This window comes from Centruroides sculpturatus, unplaced genomic scaffold (assembly GCF_000671375.1).
Source record: "Centruroides sculpturatus isolate CEXI.00-Female unplaced genomic scaffold, Cexi_2.0 scaffold1943, whole genome shotgun sequence".
In the NCBI taxonomy this organism is placed as follows: domain Eukaryota; kingdom Metazoa; phylum Arthropoda; class Arachnida; order Scorpiones; family Buthidae; genus Centruroides; species Centruroides sculpturatus.
In genome coordinates, this window is record NW_019386107.1 from 72,150 (window position 1) to 98,084 (window position 25,935).

A 25,935-nucleotide genomic window follows, 5' to 3' on the forward strand; every position below is an offset into this window, starting at 1 on the left:
ATAGCCCATTATATAATAAACATGCCAGCTCATACTAAATTTAATGACCAATTCCAAATTAAATTTTTTAAATGCCTAAATTAAAAATTATTTATTTATAATTATTAAATTTAATATGAGATGGCAGCATAACTACCTACCTCTAGTCAAATTAATTAATTATAACCTTTACATAGCCCAAGACATATCATTTGGCATGTTTATCAGACATATTATCTGTGATTTTTTGTTTTCTGAAAATCGAATTCACATTCCAGGTTGGTTCATTCTGTGCTAGAAGAAAAGATGAAGATGATTCATGCCTCTTAACAATGAATATTGTGTAACTTTCTTTGAATAAACATTATACATAAAATATTTGAGTATTTTTCTGGCATGGAATGCATTATCGTATTTTACATTAATTTCTATGGAAAAAATGTTTTGCATTATGAGTAAGATTCTGGAACAAATTATGCTCGTTAAGCAAGGTTCCATTGTATATATAAATGAGGAAATCAGTTATATATTATATATATATATATATATTATATATTATTATATATATATATATAATATATATATATAATAATAATATGTATATAATATATAATAATAATAGAATGAGGTTTTCAGCCTCATAGAAACGTTAGTTTTATTAAATAAACAGTTTTCAACGACGGAAGATGTTTAATGTTTCATTAGAATTTAACTTAGCATTTTTAACCAGACAGACTTGTTAGAGAATTTAAAAATTTTTTAAATTTCTTTACGTTTGAACAATTCTTCTGGTAATTAATTTGAAGAACTTTATTAACCAATAAACGTAACAATATAAGAGCAGTTTGAAACGATAACCAATTGTGTAGAAGTAGGAGTAGCTTAAATATTAAGGATGAAGTAGATTGGTTGTTGATCCGGTTTCTCTTAACGGGAAAGCCAATAACGTTAACATTACAACTATCGTGGGATGGTTTTTCTTTTAAATATAGAATTGTCATATTTGTAAATAAAAAATTTAATTTTTTAATAGATTTTAGTTTAGATCTTTCCTTTTTTTATTAATACATGTTATTCCACATGATTTTATATATAAAAATATTATCCCACATCAATATGTAGCCTAAATTTAACTTAGATTATCATTTTATTGCTTTATTAATAGAATAGCATAAAAAACATTAATTAATTTAATTAAATTACCGTTATTTAGTTTTATTTTTAATAAAAAATTCGATTAAGTTAGTTTTATGTAGTATTAAAACGTCAAACGTGAGGGGATTGGTCGCTGACTCAGATGTTTCTAAGTGGAAAGCCAATCAGATGAGCACGTGGAATGACTTCTTGAACCAAATAAAATCGTTATATTTCGAATAAAAATAACTTATTAATGAATTAAAAGTAAAATATTAATTATTAAATGTTTATACTTTACACTCATAGAGCTATAATTAATTTTGATTTATTAAGTCACATTTGTATAGATGATAAATGAATGAACTTTATGATTACATTTCTAATAAATTAATTAATATTTAATTCAAAATAGACTTAAATAAGTTTTGATTCGCATTAGGTTTCCTTCGTGAGATTTTACGTATTAAAATATTTTATAAAAATAGTTAATTTTTATTTATTTTAATCTTACTCTTTAAATTGATTAAATTGTATTATTTATTTAATTTAAATTTACAGAAAACATTCATTTTAAACTATTTGTGTGTAAGGTAGCTAGCTGCTTTTAACCTTTTCGAATCTATATTCTCCTTTTATATATCAAAGAAATGCTTTTTAATTTAAAGTTAGCAACTTTTATAGGTTTTAGCCTTATTTAAAATTAAAAAATTTCAGTATAAAAGTTATATTTAGCAGTCATTACACTTTATTTTTTTTGTGTGTGTGTATTCGCTTTTGACTGTTCTAGTAGTACGCGTATGCCAGGTTGAGAAACTATAACGTAAGATGTAATAAAATATCGGTTTGACAACTTAAATATTAAATAAAAGCTTCGATTATCTTTTAAAAATTAAATTTTCAAATTTTGTTTCGTTTCTCGTTATTTATATACTAGAAAATATCTAAATTACAAGTTTTTTAAATTGATTTTATATTTATGACGTAGCCTAATTTAATCTTTAATATTTATATTTTTTCCTTCTATACTTTTACATATAGTTTTTATTTCGATAATAATTATAATCTATCAACCAGAAAAAAGGAGGTAAACATATATAATATATTGAGTATATTCACTTTTGAAGATGTGGCAGCTGTGATGTTCTTTGTGCATCGTCTGCGTTAAACTGGCGCCATCTGTTGAAAATAAATTTTACTATCTATTCTTTTTCATAGTTATGAATAACTTCTTAATATTAATTTATCTGCTATTTAAAGCATTATTTTATAAATATTATTACTAATAATCTGTTTTTAGTTATTTATAAACGAATAAAATAAATACATTTCAATATGTTAAAATTAAACGTTTATAATTGTTTATTCCTGCCATTTTATTATTTCTTATTTTTAGAAATAATATTTTAGATATTACATAATATTTTTTAAATAAATTACGGGCTACAAAGCGTTAAATTTGCCCATTATCACTCAATGCCACGATGGCTTCAACCAGTCTATATTATATAAAAAACAGTAAAAACACTCCATGTAAAGTAATAACATAAGTAAAATTAAAGCTCGTTGCTTTTTTTTATTATTATTATTACATTTTATATAGCGATTCACTCGTATATAACCATAGATGAATTTTCCCTGGCTCAATTATCACGATGGCTAAGCTTATTACATTTGTCTTTCTTGCAGTTTCTAACAGAAATTCTTTCTTTTGTTTTTTCTAATGATTATTTCTTAGTCTTTTACGATATTACCCTATTAACTATATACATAAACAATTAATTTAAACCTACATTTAAATGATAAAATAGCGATGATGAAACAGCGGAGCTAACGTTCGTTTGGATGTTTGCAGGATGATTCAGACTTTTTATCATTAACGATAAATATTGATAATATAGAAAACAAATTATATTTAAATTGTAGGATTTAGCATATTTTACTATTTATTGGGTGTAATTGCTATCAGCTATCAACAAACAGTTTCTTTTTTTAATTTTTGGAATTACCGAAATATTAACGAATTTCGGCGATCTCAAGGAAAACTGTTTCTCTATATTTGAGGCAAATATTTTATATTTAAAAATATAGCAATTAAGGTATTATATTTAAATACTGAACCACAAAAAACACTGCGACGAACGCTTTTTTATATTTCTATATTTACTGGTAACGTTTTCGCTTATATACAGTATTTATAAGCGAAAACGATCGTCTCAATGGTTTTTGTAGTTCAAATTTCTTAAATTAATATTTAAAATTGTTTTTGTTAAATTTATATCAGTGAAACTTTAGTTTTCGGTATTTCATAACGTTGCATTTTATGATTTACGTGACATTTCGGGTTATCGTTTCAGATCGGAATGTGATTAGGAAGCGATTTATGAGTAAAAAGATAATATTAAATTAATCTTCATATTTCTATAATAACATAAAATATAAAACAATTAAAAATTCAAAGAGGAAAACATTCGATTATAATAAATTTCGTTAAAATATTTGATGCCGTCCGATAAGTTTTTAAATCGGGTTTTAACTTCACCGACAACAAAAAAAAAAAAATTATCATTTAGGATTAAATATTTGAATACTACAAAATTAATTTTATAATACTGGAAATAAACAAATTCGATTATTTATTTATTTTTAATCGATTAATTTCGTTAATGACCAAGGAGTTAGAATAATGGCAGACGATATTAAAACGGGGTTCGAGATTAAGACGAGATTGGCGAAGGACGTCGGGATTGTGGCGTGACGACCGCCATGTTGAATTAACGGATTTTGTGTAGTTGTTTTTTGTTTTGGATTTATTTTGGTGGATCGCGATAAACTATTAGTATAAAACGTCACATGAAGTATTTAAAGGGGAAACTACCCCTTTCGTAACCTTTTGGCACGTTTTCTTGTATAAAGAATGGCAAGGTAAAGAAAAATCAAACATATCAATTAAGCCTAACAAAGGATTCAGTTAGGGAATTTTTCTATATTATGATTTATTTCAATTGGAATTTTAGTACAGAATTAATTACAGATATTAATTATAAATGATTTTTATACCTAATAATTAATATTACATGTATTTTAATTTAATTATTATAAATCAAATGTAGTATGAATGGGGAGTTTGGGGATTTTTTTTTGTAATAAAGACATCCCCAGTTCAAATTTCATTTGAATGATTGTAACTATTTAATAGTGAAACAAAGGCCTATAAAACAATAAAATTTGCCTGAACATTATAAAAAAATAATACATTACACTTTTTAATTCATTCAATTCTTTATTCATTCATTACATTTAAACATGTTAGTGCAGGGAATTTCCCTACTAGAATTTTTAAATATGAATCAAAATCCCTGTAAGGGATTTTTGATTGTGATGTAATTAAATGTGGATTTTGGTTCACATTTAATTATTATAATTTTTAGAGAAATCTTTATAAAATTATATCCTGTCATCTATTTTGATAGTAAATTTGATGTTTTATCAGTTGATTAAAGAAATTGCTTGATATTTTGAATGAAAAATAAGCATGGCAAATTTTTCAATTCTCTTAATTCGGTAGGTCAGCGATGCTCGAGCTAGCCCGCAAATGTATTTGACACGCTGCTTATAAGTGATGGGAATGGGCTTGCTTTTAGTATATATGGAATATAGAAAATATCTATGGCCATTCTATCTATGAATGAAGTGAAATTTGATTTATCAATTAAAAATTTGGGCACTACTACATTAGATTTACAGTCTAAGTGTATAAAGGGACATTTCATTGTGACACATGTTAAGTGTATGTAGATTGTGAGTCATTAAAATAAAAAAATAATTGTAATGTAAACATTTAAGGAAAATTTTGGTATTTTTTTTTGAATGTTACATATTTGGATCATATATTTTGTTTTATCAATTGTTTTCATGTGTAATTTGAACAAAAGCTAAGTTCTGTTCTCTTACCTCATCTTAATTCATTCTTTTATTTATTCTTTACATTTAAACAGTTAAGCATACAAGAAATTTTTAAGAGCATTTCTTTAAATGTATTAAATTTAGATTGTGATTATTATTATAATGCAATTGTAAGGTATTAGAGAAATTTTTAATGTATATTCTGTCAGTTACTTGGATTATATTTTTGAATTGTTTTATTGAGTAAACAAGTCCTTGATTTTGAGATGGTTTTATGTGCAAATGCTTGATTTAGAGTCGTGTTTTTTACAACAAATAATTTATTCATTAGATATACAATTTAAGCTTCTAAATAAAGAAATTTTAGAGTGCATTTAATGTATTTAAGCTTAGATTTTAATTTTATTTTCTTTCCAAAACAAAGTAAATTACATTTTTAGAGTAATTTTGATTTAAAATGTTTTTATGTTGAATTATATTGTTTATCATCATTTAATTTGTAGTTTTAATAAAGAATAGAATGAATTGAAAGAAAAAAAATCCTATGGTAACATACAGAATAATTAAATTATAGTATTAAAAACATTTTAAATGTGTTTAAATATAGATTTTTGATTATAATTACTGTTTGTACTTTAATGAGTGTATTAATTTATTTTTTAAATATTGGGTGTCAATTATTTGGTTCGTACATTTGTTTTGTTAACTTATCAATTGCATAAAATAATTTAATTTGATGTTTGAATAAAAGTTAAGTAAATAACACACTGTAATATGTAAAATTTTTTATATATTAAATTTATTTTATTTAGAATAGAAAAATAAGAATTAATTAAATAATACAATACAATAAAAATTTTAAGAAAGTTTAAACATTATTTAATAATANGCTAAAAACGGAAGTGCCGCCATGATGTGGCACGCATCTGAACATTGACCTTAGCCTTTTATATATGCCAAAATCAATAGAATGATACAAAATATGAATCATTAGCTCATAAATATATGTAAATATTAAATATTTTCTGTTTTTTGAATAAAATAAAACATATACGTATAATTATATAAACCATAAAATTTAAAAAATTAAAAATTTTATCACTTTTTGAATTATTTAGAGTTTATACATTTATTATATCTCTTAAAATTCTCAGTATATAAAATATTTTATTTACTTTTTTACATTTATGGCATGTGGTATGTGGTAGCTATCCATCATAACATAACATAATAATATATACCTTATGAAAATATATATCAATGAAAGTGATATAGGCCTAAACGAAAAAAATAGTTACAAAATATGTCTGTTATAGTTTTATGTAGTTAGGGAAATTATAGTTTTAATTATTATAGAAAGATTTTGAATTAGATACATAGCATTTTTAATCTATAGCAGTGGTACCTAAACTTTTCTGACTGTTGACCCCTTTGAGGATTCCTTGACCTTTTATTGATCCCTCTGTTCTTTTTTGCAAAAACAGTTAATAATATCTGTGAATCAGTATTAATTAATCCACACACTGTTTTCACAGAAAGATACACTTATTGTCCAAACTTAGAACACCCGAATTGATTTGTATATACATAATTCATTGAATTGCCCATAATAATTTTTAATGAACTATTTTCAGTCAAACCCCAAAAATGCTTTATTGACCTTTGTATAATTTCAATTATATATCTGAATATTTGTAATTTGCTTTTATATTATTATTACAACTATTTATAACAAAATTTCTTCTTTGAAGTGGTTTTTTTCTATGTGAAATGCTTGATTTAGTGACATGTCTGTCACAACTCACAGCAAACTTCATTTATTTTTTCCTTTAACTCATGAGTAGTTCATGAGTTAAAGGAGTTTATTGGTAAAGAGTTGTTAACAAATGTAAAGTATATTTTTATAGAATTATCTGTAAAATTAATGTTTGGCTTCTACTTTGATATTCTGACTCAACAATTTAAATGCAGATGATCCAAATTGAGTAACAACAATTTTATACTGCTAAATTTAGAACTTCGTCTAAATTAGAAATAAATAAAAAATTAACATTGAGGTTTGTATTTTACTAACAAAAGAATGCCAATAATTTTTAAATTGTAATTTATTTTAATTCTTTTAATATAATTTGTTATTTTAAGACATACAACATGCTTTTAGAAACATTCAGTGCTATTTGCTAAAGGTTATGAAGGTGCAGTTATAAGCTTTTGAAAATGTTATGATTTTTTTTTGGAGGAAATATAAATGTTTTTTATAGATTTATGTAAAAATGAAATGTATTAAGTATTGATTACACTTTCATGATAATTGGGCTTTAATTTGAAAAAGTTGTAGACCTATAAATTCCCACTGTCGTTTGTCTGCAAACAGTGGGAATTTATAAGTCTACAACCATCTGTCTTTGCTTAATCTTAGAGTGGAGTTACGTAGATGAAAGTCAAGAACAGATATGGAAACCTTAGGGACAGGAGGCACTGATTAACCTATTCAATGTTGAAATTTTTATTTGTTGCCTGTGACGCCATGTTGAATTTTCGTCTATGTTAAACCTAAATTTTTTTTTAAAATAATAATTATGTTACTGTATTGTAAAAAATCATTTTTTTATGTTTCACAAACAAAATAATATATTGAATAATATAGAAACAGAAAAAATTATATTTTAAAAGTTTGTTTTAATATAAAAATTGTGACGCATAGTGACATCTAGTATCAAAAACGTTCCGATGTTAACACGAAAATATTCAGGATTGCCCATGCAGGTCAGTGAGGTCAACACAAATATTTTCAGGAACAACGTAGGACAGGTTAAATATTTGCAATATTTATTTTAAAAGTTTGTTTTAATATAAAAATTGTGACGCATAGTGACATCTAGTATCAAAAACGTTCCGATGTTAACACGAAAATATTCAGGATTGCCCATGCAGGTCAGTGAGGTCAACACGAATATTTTCAGGACCAATGTAGGACAGGTTAATATATACAAACTTCTGATGAAAACTGGAAGTCATGTTATTTAAATTCAAAACTTTTCCTCTGAAAGTAGTTAATAGATGACCAACATGACTATTGTTAAAGGAAAAGTATGATGTACTGTACAGGGGCAAGCCACTACTAATTTGAGATGGAGAGCATATATTTTAAATGAAATAAATTAAAAATATGATTAAAAATTGCAGCCCAGCATTGTGATGATGCCACAATAAATAATTGCTTGTAACTAGTATTGACAATACTAAAGTTTAGGTATCCAATGGCAACAGAGAGTTCATATTACACATTCAGATATTATACCACATGTAAGTGCATAGAAGAGCATTCAGAGTGCTTACATGTAGTATGACATTGAATGTACAGTACCCTGTTGTCCTTGGAGACCAAAATTTGAGAGATTTTGTTTTCATTAATATCAAGGTTGTATAATAGTACAACTAATTAATTCAAACCAATACCTGTGAATGCTTTCCTGGTTATATTGTAAATACTATTAACCATTGTAAAGCAGCTTTGGTTGATGAATTAATTTTTATTTGTTAGAATATTTTTAAATCTAAAATACAGTGGAACCTCGGTATACGTCTGCTTTAGAATACGTCCAATTCAGAATACGTCCTGTTTGGACGAAACAAATTTTGCTCGGTATACGACATAATTTAATTATACGCGTCATCAATGAACAAGTAGCACTATCGGTGTACTAGACCAGACTAGACGTTCGTGGTGCAACGGTTTATAACTTTGCTTAATTTCTTCTGATTTTAATTCGTAAGTAAAATTTTATTATTTTTATTAATCACGAATCCCAAAAAGGCAAATGAAAAGCGACAGAAAACTAAAAAAATGACTAGAATTACAATGGAACTGATGAAAGAGATTGTTGAGAAATACGAAGGTGGCATGCGTGTTCGAGATTTTAACTGTTGTTTACCGTATTCCGAGAACGACGATATGGACCATCGCGAAAAATAAAGGCATTATGAAATCTGCTAACGTTGCGAAAGGGGTTAAATCAATTTCTAAACAGAGATCGAAGACATCAGATCATGTCGAGAAATTGCTTTTGCTTTGGATAACTGAAAAACAGTGCTGGAGACAGCGTATCGGAAGCAATTATTTGCGAGAAAGCTAAAATGATACACGCTGATCTCACGAAAAATCAAGCAGGAACTAGCCAGGAAAGCGAGGTGTTTAAAGCCAGCCATTTTTTTTTACACGAGAACGGATTAATCATTTTTACATTACTTCTTATGGGAAAGGTTGGTTTGGTATACGTCCAATTCAGTATAAGTCCAAACATCGGGAACGGATTAAGGTCGTATACCGAGGTTCCACTGTATTCTAATATATATATATATAAAAAGCTTGCCAGCAATTGTTTGACTTTAATAAAGAGGAAAGTATATTAGTTACTTTGTACTGTACATTATACATTTCAACATAGTTTGAGCAAATGCAATGAAAATTTTCAGGGAGCATCTCATTCAGGAGAAACTTGCAACTACTTTTGGTGAAATTAACTTCAATCCCTTGCCCACAATAAGCTTCCCTTTCTATCTGACTAGTGGAATGGTTGCATTTGAACAGGAAAATTACCTAATACAAAGTTACCAGCAAGCACAAAATTATTTTTTAGAGATTTTTGAGGATGTCGAGTTTAAGTATTTGGTCTATTTTTTGTGAAATTTGATTGGTTGATTAATTACTAGTTGATATTAGGTACAAATATTATGTTACAAAGTTAACACTAGAAAAAATTGAGTGTTCATTATCATCTTGTACAGGTGGAAGTCAATGACTATTTTCTGTTGTAAAATATCAATTCCTGTTTACCTGATCAATGAAATTGTGCCATTCTGTACCATTCAAGTGTTGCATTCTTAGCAAACACAAAACATGTATTCAGACTGCTTAGGATGCTGAGCATGAATATTTGGTCCATTTGTCTTGATATTTGGTTGTTCATTTGTTTTTATTTTTGTTAAAAGAATTTAAATAACAATGATCTGTTTTTTCTTTTTCAAAGCAGGGTTTTGTCATTTTTGTTCTGTTTTGTTAATTTTTTTTTTGTATTATAATTTACTTAATACTTTATGATAAACATGACGATGGTAGGCTAAAATAATCAAGCACTTGTGGTTTTTATTTTAATGTCTGTTCTTACTTTTTATCCAATAGTACATATCTGCTAGTATATTTATATTTCTCAATCATTTAAAACTGAATGAAACTTTCTGAATGGATATATTATATATTGCAAACTATTTTATGAGAAATCAATGGAAGTAAATATTATTAATTGAAACATACAAAAAATATAGGAACCTGAATTAAAAAAAGGGCATCTTTAAGAGTTATATATTGAAAGCTTATTACATTTATTTAAAAGTATTAACAAATAACATAGCCAGTAATTTAAAAATGTCTTGGGAATTTTATAATTTATTTAAAAAAATGAATCATAACAGAATCATACTTCTGGGTTATATAAATTACTTTTTTGATCATTTTAAAATAAAATAACAGTTTGAAAGTTGTATATTGTTTTATTTACTTTTTTTTTAATTAAACAGCTGCAATATAAAATTTTAATGTGTAATATTCTATTATGGAAATTGAATTCATTACAAAATAAATAAAGTGTTATCAACATTTCACATACTTTTATTGTTTACATTGCATTCTAGTTTCATTGCTATAAAAGAATGAGGCAGTGTTTCCCACACTAATGTTCTCTCTCTCTCCCTCTTTTTGCTGACTTTCATTTGAGTTTAATTTTAAACATTAAGAGAAATGTTATTAGCAGTTGACCACAGAAAAACTGGTGCATCATACTTAAACACTAAGCAATATATGCAGGCATGAGATAAAGAAGAATAAAAAGTAATACTTGTTCTTCTTCAGTCTTTTTTTTTTCAGCATTGTCATGTTTATCACTGGTTTACATGTGGCATGCAGGGAGCTGCCATACTGATATGGCATCTCGTTGTGCAATAATGTGTAGCTAATGATCATGGGTTATTGTGTTTTTATGGTAGCCTGCTTACCTATGCTAGACAGTCTATGCAAGCCATGACCCTTCCATACAAATTTCTGGCTACATCCCTATATATTATAAGATTATAATGTTTGTAATAATTAAATATGACAAACATTATAATTTTATACATAATATATAGAAATGAAAGTAAAATACATTGTAAACAGTAAAAATATATTATTGTTTTGTAATGATTATGAAACTATCACGGCAGATGGGATCCAAATATTTGTTGTATATTATGAATGAGCCTGTATTATAAATTATTGTATCACACAATGCTAATCTATTAAAATATATAAACACAATACATTATTATAATGTATTGTGTTTATATATTTTGCTAGATTAGCATAGCTTTTTTTATCTGGAAAAAATTTTAGATGCTGGAAATAAAGATTTTAATGTGAAATTTGAAGTCAAACTAGGCATTATAAGCACTTTTGCAGTATATTGCATTATTCATAGTTATCAGTATTGGATTTTTCATAAATGCTATTAGATTGTAAGACATTTATCTAAATTATGGTATGAAAATTAAATGTAAAATGAATATAAATTAGGAAGAGTTTTTATCTGATATTCTAGTATATTTGTAGCATTATGTACTCTATGCTTTGTATTATTTGACATATATATTAAATCTTTTGACTGTTTAGCTGTAAAATTATTTATGTTCAATTTTTAAGATTTGCATTATCTTTAAGAACAAATTTTCCAGAAATGTTTACTTGCATTTTTTTTAATGTTAGTGGAGTGTAAACATATCAGTTCAGTTAAAGATAACAGTATCTTTTTTTGTGTGTATAAGATTTTTAAAAATGTTTCTATGAGGTATCTGTGCATGGTTTTGAGTCATTCCATATGATTTTTCTTTTTTCAAGCCTCATTTCAATCACTTTCTTTGCTACTTAATAAGCATTGAATAAAAATAAATCTTAAAAACTTGTAATTTTGTTTACAATTCAGTTAATGATAAGGGAAAAGATTTGCTCATAGTCTTTCTATAATTAACCAAGTCATTAGTGTAATTATTATTATTATTATAAACGAATTCATATACATTCAAGATATGTTGTTATTGTGTTCCTGTTTCAAATTAATGTGTTAAAATTGTAGTAATTATCTTACTACTCGTATAATTATTATTACTATATTTATATTTTAAAAAAATTAACAATTAATTTTTTGTCCTGAAAAAACAAAAACTGATAGGTCCTGTGATGAAGTTAATAATAATAATGATTCTTTACTCTGTATAGTATTTTAGCACTATTATTTTTGAAAATTTATATAATTAAAATAGGACACACCATGTGTAGACTTGCCACATGCTGTTTCAGATTTACACTATTGGTAATCCAGAAAAATAAATGGCAAATGCATAAAATAAAAATTTTTAATTGAGTGCTAAATCTGTGCCATTTTTAATCCCTTTATTCCTACCTCATTTTAATATTGGACAATTCATGTACTTTTTTTAGTGTATGAAGTTCATTCACAGTGGGAAGGAGAAAAATTAGAATAATTTAAGAGAATGAAATTAAATTATCACCCTTATTAATTTTATTATACAATGCAAAATAAACTAGATTCTATATTTTATATTTTAGTGCAGTATTATCTATTGTTTGGGACTAATAATATTTTACCCAGATAATTATGATAAAAAATAATAATATAAATTCTAATGTAGATCTAAAGTGAATGAGAGAGAAAAATTTTTATTGAAAGAAATTAGACACATTTAATTTTGTAAATGAGAGTTTTTAGTGTAACACGTTTCATCCCTTGTAAAATATCAAGCTCAATGACACATGCAAATGGTTGTTGCCATCATATTGTCTACAATATAGAATTCTGAATTAACAAATGGATCTACTTTTATATATTGTAAGAATGCCAAACCTTTTCTTCTAGTGCAAAAAAGTTTTTTGAATGGACTAATTTGTTTCTTACATTACAAAGTGTATTTATAGAATAGTTTTCTTAGTTATAAATGCCATTTAAATTGGTAGGATTATAAGTTTTCTACATGAGTGTTGTTATTTTGATTTATGATATAATGATTTATATAAATAAAAGATATAATGATATCTTGTATTATATAGCTATTTATATTGGCAATGTTGTTGTTTTCAAAATTAAATGTTGGAAAGGGAGAAATTGAACATGTATGTATATGAAATTGGTTAAATTATCAAATATAACTATGTAAATTTAAAAATTTTATAAGTTGTTGTAAATAGCTTGTTTATGTATAGCAGGGATGAATAATGTCAATAATAAATTTTAAAAATAAAATCTTTATGGAGTGACATAGAACATGCTTATATATACAATACAAAAGATTTTTATGAAAATTGTTACACATTGGCACAGGTCCACAAACCGTCTCTTTGAGATGTATTAACAAATATAATCTAATGCAGCTGGAACATTAAATTGGTTTGATTTAATACTTTTTATCTGGTTTTCTATCCTATCCAGTTGATGATTGAGCAAATAGATTTTGTCAAATAATTCCGTTTCTCACAACATTTTGATGCCACAAGAAATTGGCATTTTGCAGAATTACGGACTGTTAATTTGTTTGATCTTTAATTTTTTTTTTATAATAATTCTGGTAAAATATTTAATATTTAGTATAAATGATAGATTTATTCAATAAGTTGCAAAATTATTTTTTTTCTGAGTGCTAATAGCTTAAAATATAGTTTAGTTTTTTATCATGAATATATTAAATAATTTAAATCAGGAATCCCAAAGTGATCATTAAGAAATTTTGAGGTTGAAAATCAATATGGGCCAATTGAAAATGGTTTATTAAAATTTTTTAGTCCACTGAGTTATGTATATCACAGTTCAAGTTGTCGTAAACTTTCGATAGATTTATTAATTATATTATTATTATTATTATTATTGATGATGTTGGCATTAAAAGAAGAGAGGAATTGATAAAAGATCAAGGAATCCGTGAATGGGTTGACAGACAAAAAAGTTGGGGAATACCTGATTTAAATCATGATTTGGTGCAGTTGTTTACATAGGAAGTCAGACCATCATTTGAATATAAATGGTGTAGGTATAAAAATGCCTAAAAGGAATTTAAACATTTTTCATAATAATCATAGATATAAAGCTTAATATATTTAACAATTATTTATTAATCAATACATGTACTGTACTAGGTAATTATTATATTTTCTATAGTGCTGAACAAACCTCATTTTGTTTCATATGTATTATATAGAAACTGCTCTTTTAATTTCAATTAACATGCATTACCATAAATAATAAAGATTACAGGATATTTACTCAAAAAAATTCACATTAAAATTCATAAAACATGAACATTCATACTCAAAAATCTGGAATTGCTAAGAATGTCTTAACATAATATTAGATTGGCAGTGTGGTTTTTTCCCATCATTAAATGCTGATATAACAAACACTTTGTTTTGAATTTGATTTAAAATCTTGAAAGACTTTATAATAAATTGATCAACCTCATTTAAAGATAAATTAGAAATATTTTAATAAACACAAATTTTTTAAGTCTTTTATTGCATTATTAATTTGTTTAATTGTATGGAAAGCTATTAAAGTAATTACCTGTTACTAAAAAACTTGTCAGCTTATTTAAATTATACTAATTAGTAATTAATATGAAGTCGATTTGGCTTGTTTTTCTTCTCTATTCTACATAACTTGTCATCTGTTGAGTAACTGTCTGTCTTACATAAATCAGTAAATCTGACAGAAGCATGTGTCATTCTATGAGCAAAAAATTGAAGCTGATAATTTTTAGCTATTAGGAAGCAAATTCTTATATGTAAAGGATTTTAGAATGTGTAATTAATTAATAGTCATTTAGTTAATTTGTTATCTGTTTATTTAATTCTTTGCCTATAATTTTAGTTTAAATTTCTGATCTTTACCAGTAAGCCTTGTAATTTCTCTTACATTTTTTATTCTGTCAAATGCTAATAAATAGAAACCTCAATGTAATTAAGATTACAACATTTCTACATTGCAGTATATTTTAACCTCGATTCAGATTTTGTAATTGCTGACAAGCATGGGTTGATTATAGCTGTACTTATTTTAGGAAGGAAAAAAATAACCAAGTTGTGTTGACAGTAAATTTCCACATAAACAAGTTGTGAATTGTAAAACCAAGTGTTTCTGTAAATAAAATTATTTATCACTGTATAAAGTAGTGTTACTGATATATATTCCAGAGTAAACATAACACAGTTTAAAAGTCTGAAGCTCTTTATCATTTACAGTATTAGCCCTGAAGTCATAATTGTTTGTAATAATAAAAGTATTTATCGTACATTGATNCAAGAGTTTTGACTTAAGAAAAATCAACAGCCAAATTTATCCTCTATCTTTCACTGTTATCATTTATATTTTTGTTAGATAAATAAATTATTATTAATCTTCAGTATGGGAATTTTTATAATGTCATAGATTGCGTAAGATTAAACATAAATTTAAATATATCTGGATTATTTCTGTTTTCTAAGTGTATTTTTAAATATTTAAAGAAATAAAATAATGAGAGAGTTAAAAATTTAAATGTGATTTAAAAACAATTCTGCTATTACCATAATTTATACATTAAATTTTTGTAAAATTTCCTTTATCTATATGAGTATTGATTTTAATATTCTGAAATCAATGTACGAGTACAGCCATTGAACTTATAAGTTCAACTGTAAACCAGTTTTGTTTCAATAGAAAGGATCTTACAGGAAATGATTCCTAGTGGATATGGTGAATCCTTGATATTTTGTAGTTGAGTGATTGTGCTCTAAAAATCTCCATAGACATAAAGTCAAAAAGCAAATAGTTTTTGAGTTAGAGTGTCCAAGATGTAAAAATATATAATTTAAGCACAAGTTGTGAAACTCCAAAACTCTTTTCTTTCAAAATTAAAATGTTTTTGGTAGTTATTGATGCTCAACACATTATCTGAATACTTTGATGGAGAAGTTATCTGTTATGCCATATAAGTAGTTTGACTCTTGTGCTCTTATTAACTACAATGATAAGAATATGTGTGTATAATATACATCATTATACACACACATTTGTATCATTGTATTTAAATATTCTCACTTTCAACTTTTAAACAGTTTAGATTATTTTACTGTATTACATTACAACAATAGTAATTTATGTGTTTTGATTTTGCATTCAAAAGAATACTTTTGTCAGTTTCAGTTTTTCAAAATGAGAAAAGTAATAATAGAACTAGTACAATATTCTCCTGGATACAATTAAGATGATAATTTTAATTTTGATATTTAAATTTTATTATTCAATTGTTATTGTACAAGTTGAGCCAATAGGCTAAATGCATATTATTCAATTAGTGTTTCTTTAATTCCATAAATCTTATATTTCTTCATCTTTTTTTGTTGCTATTTCCTGTTATGAAAGAATACACAATGATAAAATTTTAGTCCTTGAGCATTTATTCCCATTTTTCTATTAAAAAATATGTTGCTAGTACAACAAAATAAATTTATATGCTTTTACAATTTTTTTTGTATAATTAACCATTCAATTCACATTCAAAACTTTCAGAAGATATTTTACAATTTACAAACATCAAATTGGCATAGTAAGTGTTAGAAAGAGAGGCAATATTACCATGTTTAACTCAAAAAGTATTCAACTTATAAAGTATTAGAACAATTTAATTTGTTTTCTATTATAATTATATTGTAAATTAAGCTAAAAGTCTATTTTACTTATCTACATTAAGCCAAATGTGAAGTAAATGTCAAATTCTTGGCATTGGTCATAGTAGTAGAATACAGTAGTATATTTCTAAATGTAATAGCATTATATTCTTTTCAGAATACTAGTTTCCTTTAATTTTTACTATATAATACTTTTTCAATTACAGTCAGTGGTCCAACAATTCAGCAATTGGTCAAAGCTTGCAACACTTGCAGAATAATAGTAATAATCGCCATCAAGAAAATAATAATGCTAGTTCAACAAAAAATTCTACATCCAGTAGCAGTAGTAGCAGTGGTATTAGTAGTGGTGGAAGTTGCAGCAGCAGCACCACCACCACCAGCAGCAGCAGCAGCAGTAGTAGTAGTAGTAGCTGCAGTAGCACAAAAACATGTGGAGTTACATCACCCATCAGTACAGCAGGACCAAAGCCAATTGACATACAGAGAACTAAAGAACTTGAAGAATCGCTAAAACAGTATGGCTTATTTGAATCTGATATGGAGTTAGATCATAGGTAAGATTTCAAATTTAATATGAATTTTAAAAAATTTTAATATGAAATTTAAATAATGTCATTTACCTATTTGTTTATCTGCTTTATAGAATGGAAGTTCTCAGCAAAATTAATGAATTGTTTAAACAGTGGATCAAAGACATAAGCATAAAAAAGGTAAGAGAGAATATATTGAAGATAAGATTTTTTTAAAGACCATTTCTTGCAATTTGAAATTTTAAATCACTTATGATTACAATTGACAACATACTTTTGTTAATTTAGAATATGCCACCAAGTGTTGCTGAAAGGGTCGGAGGAAAAATATGTACTTTTGGTTCTTACAGATTAGGAGTTCATACTAAAGGTAATAGATATTAACTTTCTTTAGTTTAAAATTTTGACAAATACTTTATGTATGTGAGAAAAAATATAATGTTTTGTTCATTTTCTGTAGGTGCGGATATTGACACACTATGTATTGCGCCAAGGCATATTGATAGGTCAGACTTTTTTGGTAGTTTTGTTGATCTTTTGAAACAGCAGCCAGAAGTAAAAGACCTTAGAGTAAGTTTATAAAATATATGTGTATTTATTTTAAATTATACTAAAGTTAACTTATGTAATTTTATTTAGTCTTCTTTTATAATTTAATTATTAATCTATATAAAAACTTTACTTTTAGTCAGTAGAAGATGCATTTGTACCAGTAATCAAAATGACCTTTGATGGTATTGAAGTAAGTATATCAAAGCTATTATATTGATATAAATTTAAAACATTAAATAACTTGTTGAATAAAATTATTTAATATAGAATTTTTATTATTAATAGTTACTAATAGTTCAGAACTAAGTAATGGCTATATATTGAATAAAAAAATGTTTTTTATTTAAAACTATTTCTTATAAAAGCTTTATGTACATTGAAAAAATAGTACTTTAAATATTTATGATTTCGTTTTGAAAACAAAATACATTTATTTAATTATTCATAAAATATTTTTAAAAATTTTTACAGTTGGATATGCTATTTGCAAGGTTAGCACTGAAAGATATATCTGAAGAACAAGAATTAAGAGATGTAAATCTTCTGAAAAACTTAGATCCAAAATGTGTTCGTAGTTTAAATGGTATGCTAATTTTATAAAATTTATCTAAGCATTTTTTGGCTTTAAAAATTTAATTACATTTAGAAATTATTTCATACAGTTAATGGTTTTCATCTTTTTATTGATTAATATAAGTTCAATTATGATAATCATAAATGATAGCAATTTCCTGTGTAGTTCGTGTCTCAAAATAGTCAAATAATAACATACATGTAATTATTATTGGGTTGCAATTTGAAAAAGATTGTAGACCTATAATACTTGCTTGCATCTTGTTCTTTCTATGTTCTTTGAGAAAAAAAAAGCACAAAACTACTGTATAGAACTTATCATACAGGAACACATTTGGTGAAAAAGATAGACTTTATTTTGTACAACTTTTAAATTATATACAAAGAATATGCACTTTGGGCTATTTTTCCCCTGTATACCTATAAATTTTCACTGTTGTCTTCTGTCTGTCCTTCCTTACTTAATCTCAAGAACAATGTTAGATAGACAAAAGTCTAGACCTGATATAGAAAGTTTAGAGGAAGGTGGCCCCAATTAACTATGTATGAACTTCTGGTTTGGACTGGAAGTCGAGTTATTTCATTTCAAGAATTTTCTGTTAAACAGAGTTAGATAGATGACTGGCATGACTTTATTGTTAACAGAAAAACTATGATGTACAGGGGCAAGACACTATTAAAATCAAGCCAATATTTTAAATAAATCAAAAATAGGATTAAAAATTGCAGCTTAGTATTGTGATGATGTCACAATAAATAATTACTCATTGTGATTTTGGATTTTAAATAAATAATCTATTTCATTAAAAAGAATTGTTATGCTTTTATTATAACAAATAAAAATTAATAAGTATGTTAACATATAAGGATCATTTTCTTGATGTTATAACAAAAATATTGTAACATTTGAAAAACTGCATGTATTTATGCATTGCAATTTTATGGGTATTAAAGTTGTCTGTTTAAAAACTGCAATGTAGCACAGTAATCAACACATGGCATAACTCATTCATTTATTCCAGCTTTTGTTCAACAAAAGCTGGAATAAATGAATGAGTTATGCCATGTGTTGATTACTGTGCTACATTGCAGTTTTTAAACAGATATAAAGATACAACACAGTTTCGGAATATGGAAGGGTATTAAAGTATTATAGTTACTTTATATATATCTGTATATTTACCACATGCACATATAATTGCCAATACGCTGTCATGGAAAATTCCAGATAAAAAAATTATATAACAGAATATAATTTTCTATAAAAAAAAATAAAAATTTTTATGATATTATTTAGTAAAATGTAAGATTAATTTTACTGTGTTAGGATATTGTTAAGATAGTAACTTTAAAGAAGATTTGCTATAATTTTTCAATAAAATCACAAAACTTTATGTAATAACTTAAAGAAATTTAATTTGTTTTGTATAGGATGTAGAGTGACAGATGAAATTCTTCATTTGGTACCAAATAAAGAAAATTTTAAATTAGCATTGAGAGCCATTAAACTTTGGGCCAAAAGTAAGTTTTTTTCATATTTAAAAAGTAATCAAAAATTTTCTATCAAAATATTCTAACTTCTGATCCATTTTTTCTTCTCTATTTAGAACATGGTGTATATTCCAATGTCCTAGGATATTTGGGAGGTGTTTCATGGGCAATGCTGGTAGCAAGAACTTGCCAGTTATATCCAAATGCAGTAGCAGCTACATTAGTTAATAAATTTTTTCTTGTTTTTTCTCAATGGTAAGTATAATTTATATAGTTTTTATAACCAAAATGTGAAATTAGTGATAAATATTTAATATTTACAAAAATTAAATTAAAATTTTTTAAAATTTCAGGCCTTGGCCAAAACCCGTTCTTTTAAAACAACCCGAAGAAGCTAAGTTAGGATTTTCTGTTTGGGATCCAAGAGTAAGTAGTTTTACAGCTTATTAGATAACTTTTTAGTTTCTACCTGTAATAAATTAATTATAAAAATAAAAATTGTTTTTTCCTAGGTAAATGTTTCGGATAGGTTTCATCTTATGCCTATAATAACACCAGCCTATCCCCATCAGAATTCTACCTTTAATGTGTCTTTATCTACTAGAATGGTCATGAGTGAAGCTTATAGAACGGGATTAGCAATCTCTGATGATATCATATTGGGAAAAGCAGATTGGAGTAAATTATTCGAACCACCTAATTTTTTTGGAAAATATAAGTAAGTAGACATTTTTAGTAGTAGGAAGTTTTGGCTGGACTTCTAGTTTCATTCCTTTATGTGTTATTAACTTTATAAAATAAATTTTTTCCAGGCATTTTATTGTTTTAATTGTAACAGCATCTTCTAAAGAGCATCATTTGGAATGGTGAGTTAAAATTTCTTCTTTGTTTGTTTTTTTAAGTTGATAGTTTTATTTATTTAAGAAATTTGTAATAATAAATCTCCATTAAATTTTACAGGTATGGTTTAATTGAGTCTAAAATCAGATTACTAATAGGAAATCTTGAACGTCATTCCTGTATAGAATTAGCTCACGTAAATCCAGAGTCTTTTACTCCAATAGAACAAGATCCGTAAGTCATTATTTAAATTTTTTTTGCGCATTCATTTATTTATTTGTTAAAAATAACATACTAATTGTCTAATGTTATAATTAATAGAAATGAAATCCAATCCATGTGGTTTATTGGTTTGAAGTTTAAAACTGTTGAGAGTGTTAACATTGATCTCACTTCGGATATTCAGTTGTTCACTAATACCGGTAAGTTGAATTTGACAATAACATAAACATTTGGATTTTTAAAACTAATAAGCAACAGTATTATAAACATACAGTACATTTTCTGTAAAAAATGAACACTTCAAAAATTATGAAGGATATAAAGTGTACAAACTAGGAATATTGGTTTGAAAAATTAAGTTGGATTTTTATGGGACAGTTTGTAATTAATTTCTTGAGAGCATTTAGATTTTATTATAGCAGTATTTGTTTCATCAGTTTCTAAAAGTTAGCAAATTAGAATTATTAATTAATAAAAATATTTTAAAAACATGAATATTACTGACAGGTTTTTCTTTTTCTTACATAGTAACTCATCAAGCTTTGACCAACTTTACCTTTAAAACTGGTATGAGAATTGAAGCAAAACATGTAAGAAGGAAAGAATTGAGTAAATATTTGCCACCAAGTATTTTAAACATGCATAAGAAAAAGGAGAGATCAGTAAGACATTGATTTTATAAATGAAATTAATTCATTATTTTATGCATGGTTGATTAATCAAATATGAATGCATTATTAATTAATCAAATTATTATTTTAATTTAGAGTGCCACGCCAAATTCAACCCCTCAAAGTAGTCCTGGCACAACACCTACTTATTCAGATAGAAAAACAAATTCAAATTTGAATTCAAGTATCATGTCTTCGGACAGTAATGCATCACTTCCCGGAAACAAATATGATAAGGTAATTTCAACTAATTTTGTAAAATATTTTGTATATATTTTATATATTATGATTCTAACTTTGATTTATTTAATTTTTTAGGAAGATTCTACATCACCTCATAAAAGAAGAAGAGACTCTGGTGATGGTGAAATAGAAGTGAAACGATCGCGATGTAGCGAAACCAGCACGCCTTCATCTTTTGCGTCATTTGGAATTGCATCAAATCAGTCTGATGTAAGATTGCCTTTTTTAGAGAAGACAAATGAGGACTCTGAAGATACAACTAATGACTCACAGGTACAAAACGAGTCTATAACAAAAATTTAATTTAAAATAAATAGAAAATAATTATTGTGATTTACGTTATCTAGATGAGTACAATGGATGTATCAATTACTACATCAGAGTGCAATCCACCTCCAGAAAGAACGCTAACAGAATTTGATGATACAAGTCGGTCCTCTAACATCAGTGTAGAGCAAAATGAAGTATAACTGTGATTTTGTAATTTTTGTACAATTAAATAAATGTTCGTTTTTTTTACCAATTCTTGTTTTTTTTGTTTTTTTTTATTTCTTTTCCTTTCTGTTAACAGAACAGTAATTCAAATATCCATAATCATCAGTCGGTTTCGAGTGTAATTTCAGACAGAAAGGTAAGTGAGTTTATAAATTAATTAACTCCTCCAAAATGGAATTTATTGCAACATTTCATGTAATTGTGGAAGATATAAGTATCAAAATTTATCATTATCCTTCTATTCTTTTATATTAAATTTTAAAACATCATATTTTGTATGAGTAAAGCCTGCTATAATATGCTATTAAAAATATAATTATCCAATGAGGACAGTTGTATCTGTTTGTATTCCTCCCTTTTTGAATGTGTTTGTTATGGCTCCTGATTTTGTGACGGACAGAATTGCGGGCTTAACTCAAACTGAATTTGTATGAATAAGATTTTATATATGTACTTATGTTTTAGATGCTGCTCCAGGAAATGATGTTAGTATGAGTTGGAGATATAAAGTGAACGATTTAAATTTTCTGGGCATTTACAGTGCAGGAAAAATCGTTACGCCTGGTATCCTAACTCATCTAAGCTCTAATTTCTTTACATTATATTTGTGAGGGGTATTATTCAATGTTAAATTAATTTTGAACTGTTGTTGTAGATCAACAAGATCGTAAAGCAGCTTTAAACAACTCCTCACATCCCATATGAAACTATAACATGCTCACTTTTCCGTATGTATTTTTTTATTGTATTTATAGAGACTGCAAGGTGGAGACATCTTGAGAAAAACGGATTCCAACAAGCCAAAGAATTCCATCCCGCTCGATCTAAAGTGAAATAAAAAATACAGAAATCGAAACAGCGGGTGAATCCAAATCCTTCCTAGCTTACAATGTTTTAAAAAACCCTCTGCTGGAACAGAGGCAAAATAAGACCAAGATGCTGTAAGTATAACGTTGACAACCAAGCAGTCTCCGTCGGGAAGGATTCGTGATGTCTACCCCATATGCCCTTGTCTCGTGGGCTATGAAACAAGTGGAAAAAACAAACAAAAAAAAACTATAGGTAAAAGTACCGTGCATGGGGCCGCGACTTGAAGCAGCTGAGGAGAAGCGCATGTCGTCTTAATTGATATTGAATTCAATACATCACAGATTATATATATAAACCAAAATATATATATAAGTAAATATGTAAAGGTCATTCTATCATCAGTGTTTTGACAGTAACCAAATTTTTACACTTAACTTTGTTTTCTTTTACAAGTTGTATTGTGGAAGGGGGGATCTAAGCAAATAAATTGAACAGATTTACCTGATGTATAGTTTCTCTTTCAGTGTGAACTAATAAAGTTTCAAGTAGCCGAATGTTTCCTTGTATGGGATGGTGTATACATTTTTTTTAATTATTATATATCATCTGTATCGCGCCACTTGGAGGATTATATATATAAATATATAAAAGAAAAAAAAGACAGGAAAAAAAGATCCATTGAAATTTTTTTTGTGATTGCACATCTTGAACTCCAGAGAAAATGTGTAATTAATCTCTTGGCATTCAAACAGATTTTATTGTAGCATTACTTATGTCTTGTCATTTTTAAAACTTAGCGAATTGGAATTGTTAATTTTTTGGATAATTGTCAGTTTACAAAATTCAAAAATGGTAAAAAAAATATTAAAAATATTGTTTGTATAATGCTGTGTTGCACAACTAGTTTTTAAACTGTAATACACTGTAATATACAGCTATTAAAAAAATAATAAAGTAATGCAATTACTGGAAACTTAACAATTTGATTTTCATATTTTAAATTTCTTTTCTACATAAAAGGATTTGTAAAAATCAAGATAAAAAAAAAAAGAGACTCTCACATTCCAAAAGCCAATACACCATTGTGCATTGGCATCAGAAGGAGCTTCTCCACATCAGAGTCACAAAGATCACCACCCAGACCACCATCACCACCAGAAGGCTGCTCATGAGAAACGTCTTGTATCCGGCCCACGGCTCAAGCCGCACGCTCAGCTTGGACTTGGAACCCGTACCGCACTTGCACTCCGTGCCCTCCTGCAGGCAGGAGCAGGGGCGCCTCTCGTAAACCCTGACCACCTGCCTTCCCGTAAGAGGACCGCCGTTGCTCTCATCCCGTGACAGATCCACCGCGATCTCTCTGCTCTTTGCATCCCGAGAGCCTCCCACAGTCATCTGTTTTGGCAAACGATTATTTGGATTAGTTTAATTTTAAATACATACAAATCTAACTTACATAAATAACTACCACAGACATAATGTTAACTAACGTTTTGACTTATCACACACAGTTCAGATTATACTGTACAAACAAATTTAGTTTTATTTACACATTAAAGCTACACATAAAGCAAGAGGAAACACTACTTACAGCCCCACATTCATCTCCAGTAGTGTGCATCTCGACGAGTTACAGGGAACTAAGATGGAAATCCATTGAAGGATGCAAGAGGACCGATTATCTTTGCCTTCCACAATCGTTTGTGCGTCAAACCGGAAAATATATTTTTAATCCTGCCCAACATCCGTCCAGACGTGTTTATTTGTTCCAAACGGCGGATATTGTAAAAATAGATAACTCATCTGTATTTAACCTACTTAGTTCGCGTATACGTTAATAGATGGCGCCGTGGAGATTTTTGTTTTCAAAGATTAAGGTTTAAATAAGCGCCACCTGTTGGCTGTTAGTTTGGTTTTTGAAAATCGGAAGATAGTACTGACGTCACTTCCTGTTTTCAAACCACACTTATTTGTAGATATTTTATAATTGGTGTATTACGAAATATTTCATCGGAGACGAAGTTAAGACGCTATTTTAATGTCGAAATTGCTCTGCGGTTGAATAAATTTACATTGAAATCATCCAATCGCGTTCTCGGTTTTAAATTTAAATATAATTAGAACAATACATTGGACCGAAACCGCGTGAACCGACGTTTTCGCTTTATGACGTCACGGTATTTAAGATTTCGTCACAATCGGCTTTCGACAGATTCGAAGTCTTCGATCGTGAAATCGTTAAAAATTTCGTAAATAACCGATGGCGTTTCTGTATCTAAAAATATAACTGGAAGATTTGTTGTTTTTTAATCTGTCAAGATTAAAGATGATAACTGCTCGTTTACGGAGTTGAATGAACAATTAAATAATTCCGTAGACTTTAAACTTTGTTACATTATTTTTGGAAATTGTTAGAATTAGATCATTTATCCGCGAAAAACATTGTTTTAAATAACCCTGAATACGTAACTACGAAAATCGAAATAAAAAAGTCATGTTGCCAGCTTATAAATTTTAAAAATATTGCGAAAATTTGAATATAAATTTAAATAATTCCCCTCAAATCTCATTAATTTCATTTGAAAAAAAAAGTTTAAAAATTTAAACTTTAGATTTAGAAAATGATTGACGAAAAGTATTTTAAACAATTTAATTACGTAATCATCGAATACCATTTCGTAAATAAACAATACACGTGCCGAACATGTGTAAAAAAAAAAAA

The 25,935-nt window shown here is 27.0% G+C and overlaps 2 protein-coding genes across 2 annotated transcripts; one reads left to right on the forward strand and one right to left on the reverse strand.

Moving 5' to 3' along the window:
• Positions 1 to 3,839: 3,839 nt before the first annotated feature.
• LOC111613634 (poly(A) polymerase beta-like) lies at positions 3,840 to 23,767 on the forward strand. The gene is made up of 20 exons (XM_023354986.1): positions 3,840 to 4,038; positions 16,990 to 17,340; positions 17,430 to 17,496; positions 17,605 to 17,686; positions 17,777 to 17,886; positions 18,005 to 18,058; positions 18,340 to 18,451; positions 19,873 to 19,962; positions 20,049 to 20,187; positions 20,286 to 20,358; positions 20,445 to 20,650; positions 20,745 to 20,798; positions 20,893 to 21,006; positions 21,094 to 21,194; positions 21,523 to 21,656; positions 21,762 to 21,902; positions 21,984 to 22,181; positions 22,256 to 22,372; positions 22,480 to 22,539; positions 23,159 to 23,767. Exons 1-20 carry the CDS (start codon positions 4,031 to 4,033, stop codon positions 23,234 to 23,236), a joined length of 2,289 nt encoding a protein of 762 aa, XP_023210754.1. The 5' UTR covers positions 3,840 to 4,030; the 3' UTR covers positions 23,237 to 23,767.
• Positions 23,768 to 24,176: 409 nt separating this feature from the next.
• On the reverse strand, positions 24,177 to 24,972 carry LOC111613635. The gene is made up of 2 exons (XM_023354987.1): positions 24,805 to 24,972; positions 24,177 to 24,608 (listed from the first exon to the last, which is right to left on the reverse strand). Exons 1-2 carry the CDS (start codon positions 24,832 to 24,834, stop codon positions 24,309 to 24,311), a joined length of 330 nt encoding a protein of 109 aa, XP_023210755.1. The 5' UTR covers positions 24,835 to 24,972; the 3' UTR covers positions 24,177 to 24,308.
• Between the last annotated feature and the right edge of the window lie 963 nt (positions 24,973 to 25,935).

Bases quoted from the DNA above. Each gene is read 5' to 3' on its own strand.
- LOC111613634 (XM_023354986.1), top strand. The intron at 17,887-18,004 runs GTAAGTTTATAA...CTTTACTTTTAG, and splicing joins CAGAAGTAAAAGACCTTAGA to TCAGTAGAAGATGCATTTGT. The intron at 18,059-18,339 runs GTAAGTATATCA...AAATTTTTACAG, and splicing joins TGACCTTTGATGGTATTGAA to TTGGATATGCTATTTGCAAG.
- LOC111613635 (XM_023354987.1), bottom strand. From the start codon at position 24,834: ATGCACACTACTGGAGATGAATGTGGGGCT. The intron at 24,609-24,804 runs GTAAGTAGTGTT...TTGCCAAAACAG, and splicing joins CTGGAGATGAATGTGGGGCT to ATGACTGTGGGAGGCTCTCG.